Source organism: Nanorana parkeri, unplaced genomic scaffold (assembly GCF_000935625.1).
Source record: "Nanorana parkeri isolate BGI_ZX_2015 unplaced genomic scaffold, ASM93562v1 scaffold622, whole genome shotgun sequence".
NCBI classification, from domain to species: domain Eukaryota; kingdom Metazoa; phylum Chordata; class Amphibia; order Anura; family Dicroglossidae; genus Nanorana; species Nanorana parkeri.
The window spans coordinates 846,427-857,161 of NW_017306890.1; the positions used below are offsets into that span (position 1 = coordinate 846,427).

At 48.0% G+C, this 10,735-nt stretch overlaps 1 protein-coding gene across 1 annotated transcript in view; it reads left to right on the forward strand.

The window, feature by feature from the left end:
- Positions 1-10,735, forward strand: part of ANO5 (anoctamin 5) — a 102,603-nt gene that overhangs the window by 42,765 nt on the left and 49,103 nt on the right. The window contains 2 exon segments of the mRNA XM_018563018.1: positions 4,055-4,058; positions 9,862-9,963. Of these exon segments, the coding sequence (XP_018418520.1) occupies positions 4,055-4,058; positions 9,862-9,963 (106 nt within the window).

Below are 10,735 nucleotides of genomic sequence, written 5' to 3' on the forward strand. Positions count from 1 at the left end.
GATGGTCTCTCCTGTCCCGCCGATGGTCTCTCCTGTCCCGCCGATGGTCTCTCCTGTCCCGCCGATGGTCTCTCCTGTCCCGCCGATGGTTTCTCCTGTCCCGCCGATGGTTTCTCCTGTCCCGCCGATGGTCTCTCCTGTCCTGTCCCGCCGATGGTCTCTCCTGTCCCGCCGATGGTTTCTCCTGTCCCGCCGATGGTCTCTCCTGTCCCGCCGATGGTCTCTCCTGTCCCGCTGATGGTCTCTCCTGTCCTTTGGGTTGCCCAGCTACACCCCTGCCTCTAAATTCCCTGGGATCACAGCACCAACTTTGAGTTACTGTACATGCGCCTTATTTGCCAGAATCGGGGCAGCACATGGGCAGTCCCCATATATTCTTAGGTATCTTGGCGGGACCAAACCATAAAGTGGGTGTAGTAGGCGGTCCCTACCAATTTAGAGACGGGTGTCGCTGGGCAGCCCATAAAGTGGGTGTAGTAGGCGGCCCCTACTAATTTAGAGACGGGTGTAGCTGGGCAGCCCATAAAGTGGGTGTAGTAGGTGGTCCCTACTAATTTAGAGACAGGGGTGTAGCTGGGCAGCCCATAAAGTGGGTGTAGTAGGTGGTCCCTACTAATTTAGAGACAGGGGTGTCGCTGGGCAGCCCATAAAGTCAGCATGATGGGCTGCTCCCCAGATTTTCTAAGGTGGGTCTGTGGGTGGGACCAGCCTATAGAGTAGGTTTCATGGGCGGTCTCCCGTTATTCAGAGGCGGGTGCATGGCAGGGGCAGCCTAGAAAGGTGGGTGTGATGTGGGTACATAATACAATGGGTATGGTGAACAGGGATCCGGGCTCATAATGTTGGGAATTATGGGAGTTTTCCCTTCACTTCCTTTCCAGGAGATGCAACAGGAAGTGAGAGGAAAATCTCTGCAAGGTTAGCAGTTAATTTTCTGTTAACCAGTTGTCACTGCAATAAGTGTCCCCATTGGTAGATGTTCCCTCTATTTCCTGTCCCAGTGACAATTTCAATCACTTCCTGTCCCGCGGCAGTGAGCCGGACAGATACAGATGGTGAATTTCCCCAGAGGGGGCGCTGACCTTACAGAGGTTCTAATCCCGCACCCTGTCCGAGGTTTTGGCTTTAGATACACTTTAATACGCACGTCTAATTACTGAACGTTCATTTGTGAAAACGACAGCAAATAAAAAAAAAATAAGGCTGCTGGGCCCATGGAAGTGCTTGTTGCTATGGGCAACCATGCCGTTTTCTTTGCAGCAGCTATTGGAGATGAAATCCATCATTTGCATGTCATTTCTCCAGAAAAGGTGTTTCCCGTTAAAATCCGAGCAAGGAAACACTTCCTGTTTCTCACGGCAACAATATACATTGGTACGGTATGACAGCGGAAGTCTGGTTGCTATGGGAAACGTAGATGGCATCCTTTGCTCTGGTTTTAATATTGGAGACCCTTTAAAATATAATAGAGGAGTGAGGCTGATTTACAGAAACTGGCAGAAAGCACATCAGTTGTCCATAGCACTTGATGCAACAGAATTTGGTTGCTATGGCAACGTTGCCTTTGTCATTCCTTTTGTTTGTTTCCTCTTTGCTTTTTTCTTGTAAATCAGCCCCTGTTTTTTCAAATTGTGTCACCCATAGCAACCAATCAGCTCCTATTCCTTGGTCCTATTTTCTAGGACCAGAAAGGAAGCTTCTGGTTGCTATGGTCAATGCAGTCATACGAGACGCCGAGCTGTGTAAACCACACCAGGCCTCGGTTATAAGAGTTCGGCCTAGTTGGTTGCTATGGACAACACAGACTTGTTCAGGACATTGAAGATGGTTTATCATCACCCCGCATGTGTTTCTAACTCTCCCATCATCCCCTCATCTGCCATTTTTTTTGTTTTTCTTTTTGGTTTGTATTGTTACTAACCGCATTATATTTTTCCCATGATGCCGCGGGCAGGGCCTGAGCAGCACAGAGAGCACCTTTCTAATCAGCAACCATCTAAGGGTAAGAGGCCCGGTGCATGGCGGGCATTGGCGGCCGGGCGCAGCCGGCGGTCACCCGTGTCGGTGTTGTAGTTGCATGCTTAGCGCTTTTTGGTGAACACATTCCAATGCTTAGCCTTCCATAGACGGCCGTCACGGGCCCGGAGGTCACCGGAATGTTGGCTGAGACGGGTCCACAGGCCTTTACCCAACGGCATCGGCCATTGTAGGCTCCCGGTGACTCCCTCCTTATTAAAGGGGACCTGTCAGAGTAGAAATTTTGGGGCTGCTGGAGTTCGGAACCCCAGCAACGGATGGCGGGGTGTTCTACCAAAAAGGCCGATCTATGTCATCTATGATCCCTGTAGGCAAAATAGGGGTGTTTATAGGGGAAAAAAAACCTCATCAGACAGTTCTGATAGTTTAATTTTTAACCCTTTAAGAGCTGCTACATCTACATTGAATCACCTGCTGCATCTCATGGGTACTCCAGTTCTGAAATTCCCCCCAGTAGTTTGTGTCTCTGCCAGTACACTGGAATCCTGATTTAGAAGCAGGCACGTGATTCAACTTACCAGCAGCCATATTGGACAGAAATATCAGTGTTGGGGGGTGTTACCCTTTAAGAACAGTTTAGAAACCAATTTTAAAATATTTTTCTATAATAAGCCCGCTAATGGTTCCAGGAAGACATATTACTGTGAGGTGACATTGGAATGTGTTATGAAGGTCAGGGGGGTCTGTGGTGTGTCGGTGTATCGGTGATATCAGTGTACTAACTCCATGTTACACCGTCTCTGCTTCATTAACCCTCATTCATGCCGATGGTTCTGTTTCATAATAACAAGTTTGTTTTCAGGTTCGGCTGATTCTACAGATCTGTGTCACCGTCCTTCAGATACATTTGTTTTCATGTAAAGCCCCTGCTGTAGCCTCTGAGCAAATGCTTCCTCCTGCCTGCAGCAGACTGATGACATCATCTCGGCCTAGGCAGAGTCACTGACTGAAGCTCAAGGACTTTTTTTTAATGTTTAGGGCCCGTTCACATCAGTTGCAGTGCGTTCCGGCCCGATTCTGGCCTCGCATTGCGGCCGGCTCACTTTTTAGGGGGGGGCTTGGCGGGCCATTGAAGTGAATGGCACCGTAGCCACGCCCTCCGGCCGCAATGCAGTAGGCCGCACGAGATCGCAAGGCACATTGTGCTTGCGATGCGGTGCTGCAAGCACTATTTTGATCGGACTGGACCAGACCGCAGTCACAATGTGCCTTGCGACCCCTGCGGCCGATCGCATTGCGGCCGGAGGGAGTGGCTACGGTGCCATTCACTTCAATGGCCCGCCACGCCCCCCTCCTGCCCCACTAAAAAGTGAGCCGGCCGCAATGCGAGGCAGTGCGTTCTGGCCCGATTCTGGTGTGAACGGGCCCTAAAAGGGGGAGCTTTTCCCAAAAAGATGATACTGTTGCCATATACCATGACGTGTCCGCCTTAAAGTGTATTTCCACTTTGGCAGACAAATCGGGATGACACCGATTTTTTAAAATTTTTATTTGTTACATTGTTACCATTCGCATAACGCAACTTTTAAAATAATATTTATTATTTAATAATTAATATTCCTGAAAACATTTTATAAGCTTCAACAGGATGATGATGATGATTGTGGCCGGAGAGTTCATGTTTAGCATTATTAACCCCGTATGTACTGTGCTGGCCGATCTCAGATGTGAACACTGTCTGTCCTAACAAAGGGTTAAAGATCTCAAGTCCCGGGTGATACAATGGGGGGAGGGAATTCATCAACACCGGTGCAGACAGAATCTGGAGCGCTTACCCCCCGGCGACCAATCGGCTTCTCTCATCAGTTGGCCCAGTTAAAGCTTTGAAAATGAAAGAGGGAAGCTAATTGGTTGCCGTGCACAGCTATTCCGGATTCTGCCTGCTCCAGTGTTTATAAATCCCCCCCTCCCCCCATTGTATGATAATGAACTGTCCCTCCTCTTGTCTGCACACTGCCGTCCATTCAAGGTAAAGGAAGCTGCCCGTCCTGCCCGGTGTATAATCTGCTCCAAAGAAGCACCTAGAAGGGTAACTATTGTTACACTATTGTTAGGCATGTTGTGTGAATAACAACAAATAATAAATAACAAATAATAACACTTTTTTCACCCCCCCTCTCTCCCCCCCAATTTCACTTTAAGGCCCGGTTCACACCTGGGCGTTTTGTAGCGCGTTCCTACGCTCTGCAAAACGCTCAAACACCGACATCCCATTATTTCCTATGGGCGTGGTTCACACCTGGGCGTATTACAGTCCGTATGAACGCGCTACAAAACGCCCTACGCCCAAAGAAGTACAGGAGCTTCTTTGGGGCGTATTTACCGCGCGTATCCATTGGAATACAGCCAAGTAGCCCTCGGAAACGCAGTAATCGCAGTAAAAAACGCGCGACAAACGCGCATATTCCATATGCCTAGGTGTGAACCCAGCCTGAAGGAGAACTATGCGGTGAGTGAAAATCATTCACCTCATAGTTGGAGCCGACGTGTGACAATGAGACTGTCACAGGCCGGCTCAATAGATCGGGAAGTGAGGGAACACATACCGGCGCTCGCTCACTTCTCGGTCATGTCCCTGCAGGGATTCCCGACTGTAATGTCGGGATACGTTCCGGCTGCGGCGTCTCAGTATACCGCGAGCTGTAGCTCCCTATATACAGAGCCTAGGGTGACGGGAGGACGCTAGTTTGTGTCCTCCCGTTACCCTGAGGAGAACTATGGGGAAAAACACTGACCGCATAGTTCCCCTTTAAGCTATTGCATGGCATGCAGCATCCCCAGCTGTATCCTGGACCGGGAGTCCAGTGCCTGGTAAAGTGATGCCGGGGGGGGATCATTTTTTTGCAATCTACGATTGGTTACCTGATTATAGTGAAGACGGAACCTCCCCCTTAGCAGTCACTTTGAGGTCAGAGTTCCAATATCTGTCCGGCTGCCGTATATTTTCCTGCTGTTCCTATTGGGAAAGAAGCGTCTCGGGGACGCCAATTCCAGGAATGTCCCGTCCTCGTGTCACATGTACATCACACAGCGCGTCTCTGCCTGTGTCTTCTGAGGCTTTATGGGAACGCTGTTATGAGCACTCAGGTGCTGGAGGACGCTGCTCGCATGCGGTCAGGCAGTCCACAGGGACACCGTCTGAGCTCTTTGAACAAAGGACAAGGTGATCAATATTTTATTAACACACTGATGAAAATGTGCTGATCACTCCACAGCATTGGCGCAAACACGGCCTGTTCCTGAAGAATCGCCTCGGGGTAAATGAGGATGGTTTGCGTTTTTGGTTTGATGATGTTTTGCGCTGAATGACCACTAAACGTAAACTGCAAACTCCATAACAGATCAAATGTATAATTAGACCCGCCCCTGAAATCTGTGTATGGGGGGAAATCTGTGTACCGATTGTATGATCCCTCCCACAACTGATAATACACTTCCTTTCCATGTGAGCTTCCTTCTGTGCTTCGCTGCCATGTCTCTATGCCCTCCATCAGTGGCGTGCCGGTCTGTCCACCCCTCCCCCATCCTCACATCACAAATTTCCTGCAAATAAGCACACTGTTGGGTCAGGAAGTGGGCTGTGCTCTGGCAAATATCCCTTGCCCCGCCCCCGAGGATCAGAACCTCGTCTCATACGGGAGGTTTCTGGTCTCGCACTGAATGTTGTATTTTAGGTTTGGTGGTCTTGTGAATGCGGTTTGGTGATCTGACTTACAGCTTGTTGTGCTCTGTGCATGGGTGAATCCTGAGACATTCTAACCGCAACGAGTGAATATGTGTCTGCGGTGACCCTCCAGTGTATATATCTGTCTGTATATAGAGGGATGGAAAGCTTCATTCGGACTCCTGGGCTGATCCCACTTCCGGGGCTGTGACGTCACTGAATAGGTTCCGCTTCACCGTCCTGACTCTATGGAGTGTTGCAGCTTCCTTCCAGTGCTTCTCACACGGTTGATCTGTGACGTGTATTTCCATATGTGATTATTAGCTGCACAGACAGTTCCAGATCAGTGTGATCATGTTATGGGAGGCGGCAGACTGTCCGCTCTCTGAGCAGTGCAGAGTATTTCAGGACAGGAGCGGGTTGGCCGTATTGATATCTTGTACATGTAATGACGGGAAACGGCAATTTTAGAAGCTTTCTGAACATATTCGGGAATTATAAGAAAGTTTACAAATATAACTTTTTTTCCTCGGACTTGTTCAGTGGGATTTCATCAAAAGAGCAGGCAGTGTAAACATTGCTTAATTTATATTCAGCCTGTCTGCAGTCTACACTGAAGAAGAATTCAACTAAAGAAGAATTCAGCAAGAAAGTTTAGGGAAGGGGCAAGCCCACCTATACCTCCCATGCACCCCCTGACCATCAACTTACAGAGCTGCCCCTCCCACTATAAGCCTGATGTCAGCAATGCAGCATAAAGATGGATTTCTGGAAGCTGCTGATGCAGAAATAAAATGCGATGTCTTGACTTTTGCTGAGATGCAGAATCGATCTGCAGAGAGCTTTTATATTTGACATCTTCTGGCAGTTCCCGGGGAAGACTATTAATGCGGCTTCAGGTCCTCAATGTTTATCTATCATCCACTACAAAATAATAATAACTTCCTGTGCGCGGAGAAGTGTGGAGGCATTTACTGGATTTCCCGAACTCTGTCCTAGATTTCCAGGTTAATAAGAGTCGGAGGATCCGGAATCTGCAAATTCTTTGTAATATTTGTGGGATTATCGGCTCTGCAGACTCTGATAGATCCCGATGTCAGAGGAGACCTTTCCCTTCTCTGTACCGGGATTGTGGCCTCAGAGGTGTGAACATGCCGCTTCGCTTCTGTGTAGTTACATTTCATCTTCTTCTGATAAATCTTATTTAAAAAAACAACATTTTTATTGTGTTTTATGAAAGTAAAACCAAATAATTGTTTTCCACCCGCTGGCCCCTCCCCCATTGTCTTCCCTAACTTGGCTCTTCAGTACTTGTACATACAGGTTTTGCACGTTTTCTCCAGGTTTGTGTTTACACAATATGCAGAAAGAGGAAATATTTGGAATAAGGAATTTCTACAAAGCGGCATTTCTTTACCTTTCCTTTCAAAGACACAACAATGCAGCTCGTCAGGTTGTGATCCAGACACCCAGAAAATCCAAGCGGACTATGCCTGCAAATACAGGAAACTGACGAGTGTCATCCGGTCCTTTTACCTGAATGCAGCATTTTCCTGATTTCATCCTCTCCCTCTTCATCCCCCTCATTCTCTCTCCTTCCTTTTTTCTTCTCTCTCTTCCTTATCTTTCCTCTCTCTCTTTCTGTTCAGGAAGTATGAGCAATGGTGGGATGAGTTAGGTCTGACTTCTGTTTTGTAGGTGGTCCCAGTATAATGGTGCTCTATAGTGCGTCAAAGGGAATCTGCCCAGAACAGCCCGGCTTTCTCTTTCACTCTTCTTTTCTCCCACTCTCTTCCCTTCTCTTCTTTTTCTATTGCTCTTTCTTCCCCCTTTTCTACTTTTCTTTTTTCCCTTCTTACCTCCCCCCCCCACTCTCTCTCCTCCCACCTCCTCTTTCTCCCCTCCTCTCCTTCACCCTGCTCTCTCTCTCATCTCCCTTCTCCCTCCTTTTCCACCCTTCTCTCTCTCTCTCTCTCTCCTTTTCCACCCTTCTCCTTCTCCCCCTTCTCTCTCTCTCCTTTTTCACCCTTCTCTCTCATGTGGATGATCCCCCGGAATCCCCCGATGTCTGATCCAATGATGGGATTTTAGTGTGCGGTGTTTCTGTCTCGGTGATTTTTCTATGCGCTCGTTGTAGTTCGGAGTCCCGGTGGGAAGAAGTTTTGCATGTTCTGCCCCTGGTTGGAGTCTTCGTGTTTTTTGGCCCCGGACATAGGAAACATTAGTCAGAGCCGGGCACGGCGGCCGTACCTGGGCGGGTTTGTTGACATTTCATACCCACACAGAGAGGGCTGAGGGAGCTGGCACTGGATGGTTCTGTATCACTGACCTGACCACTGAGGTGTGAGGAAGGGAGGGAGCCGATCCAATATTAATGGCCTCCGACACTGGTTGTGCCATCTGCGGGCCCTGGACCCCATCCAGACTCATTTGTAATGCTTCTAATCCATCTCGCCCGCCCTTATCGGATCTCTCTGCCTCCTCTCACCTCTGAGTTGTATCAGATAACGTTCACATGCAGCATTCAGGTCAATGTAAACCCGAAGATCTTTTGGGCCGGGGACAATTTAACCCTTTCAGGTCATTTTTCTAATGTTTCTGAGCCGCTGGGGAGATTCTCTGCATTTCCTTTCCTGTTGTCCCCTCTCTCCTCTTCAGTGGCACTATCAGCATTTTTCATTCAAAAGGTTGTCAACTTCCAGAACCCAATTCAGACCTCAGGATGGATTCTGATTGGCCGTTATGGTTGATGTCATATATCGGTCGACAATTCCAAACAGAATCCTGCCAGACTCTGAAAGTAACAAAACAAATATAAGAAGTTCAATAATAAAAGATTTATTTGTATAAAAACATTTTACAAAATGTATCGATAGATGAATCGTAACATCCCCGAGGCGAGGTTCACACCTAGGCGACTCCTGACCGCGGCGGTTTCGTGTACGATTGCCGCCCGGTCGGGAGGCGCCTAGGTGTGAATGGCCCGCCATTATTTTCTAATGGCACCCCAGTCGCGCCGGGCGGATCGCGCGGTTTCCGCCTGTGCAACTGAACACAATCGCGGCTAAAAAAGTCACGCTTCGTGTGTCACAAAAAAAGGTACTTTAGCGATTGGCGCGCGGATGTCACCCCATTGAAATCAATGAGGCCGCGTGCCAATCGATGTGTGCACGATCGCGCGTCCCGGGTGTCGTGCACGTGTGAACCTAGCCTCTGAGATCATCCCGTTTGTTGTAATATATTTGTCCTCGGATGTGGCGGCTGCATTCATTTTTTCTTTTTGTAGGCTAAGAACATTTTCTTCGAGTACAGGAAATATCTGCTTTGCCCCGTGGAACTAATCTGAGTTTTCTAACAATGTTATCAGCTGTCCCAATTCTCATATGTGAACTAGAGAACACCTCCACCCCTTGTAATAGAGAAGAGAGGAAGAGGGGGGGCTGTAATCCAACTCAGGGTGACCACGCTGCTCCTCCATAGATACATTACAGTGAGTGAGCGTTGTCACCGTGGGACAGGAAGTGTGTTCCTCGGGTGAAAATACAGGGAAAAGCCTGGTAGGTGAATTTTTGGGGTCTATTTATAAACAATTTGCAGAGCCATTTACCCTACATAACTATGTGAATGTTTGTTCGTTGCAAATACAGGCACAAATTAAAGTTTTTAGTATATTTTCTTTTCAGGTTGAATGTAATGCAATACTGTGTTGTGGCCACTAGAGAGAGCTGAGGAGTAAAAGAAAGAAGTGTGTATTTTCTATGCTCTTCAGCTCCATCTAGTGGCCATAACGCAGTATTACATTACATTCGACCTGATAAGGAAATACTCTAAGAACGGTCATCTTTGCCTCTATTCGCACACAACAAACGTTCATACATTTGCAGGGCGAATGGCTCTGGCAGTCTGTTCTAATAGGTATAATGCACCATCACTGGTGTGTTACATTGTATCCATGTTGTAAAATATAATAAAGTGAAAAGAAACAGAGACCATGTCTGGGGGAAATCAGCAGTATATACTGTGTGTGTGTGTGTGTGTGTGTGTGTGTGTGTGTGTATATATATCTGTGTGTGTGTGTGTGTATATATATATCTGTGTGTGTGTGTGTGTGTGTGTATATATATCTGTGTGTGTGTGTGTATATATATAAAGACAGTTGCCACCAGAGCAAGGACTCCGTCTTCTTCTGCGATGGCGTGCGCAAAATCGATTTCATCCTCTCCTACCTGGAGGACTCGGGGAAGGATTCCGAGAAAAAAGCCGTAAGTAAAATGACGTTAGAGGACCTGTCACCAGAAATATTCTTCATCGTAGGTGCAGTATGGTTATGTAATGTGTCATGTGCCACTTCCGGGTATTATTCCCTCTCACAGAGGTCAAAGGACTCCCCCTGACCATGTCTTCCTCTGCTTTTCTCTCCAGAAGGATGGTACCATCTTTGTTCAGGCATCATCCAGGGTCACCATCTACTTCCTGGACTGAGATGCCGGCTCAGAGATGATAAATCCCGGTGTCTGTGCAGTTCTTGGCTGTGTTAACAAATATCCAACACAGATCAGCCCCTGCAGCAGCCTCTCACCTTGTGACTGGATACAAAGTTACAATGTTGCAGACTGATCACTGGGGGAGGGGAGACTGAGGAAATGCTTCCTCCTGCCTGCAGCAGACTGATGACATCATCTCAGCCTAGGCATAGTCACTGACTGACGTTTAAGGACGGCTTTTCTGAAAAAGTATACTCATGCTATACAGTATATACTGTAGCTCTGACATATACCACAGTGCTGTACAGAGAATACTGAGCCAGTCACATCAGTATCTGTACCAGAAGAGCTTACACTCTAATGTCCCCTCCCCCCACAGTCACATCAGTCTCTGTACAGAGGAGCTTACACTCTAATGTCCCCTCCCCCCCAGTCACATCAGTCTCTGTACAGAGGAGCTTACACTCTAATGGCCCCTCCCCCACAGTCACATCAGTGTCTGTACAGAGGAGCTTACACTCTAATGTCCCCCCCCCTCACCGTCGCATGC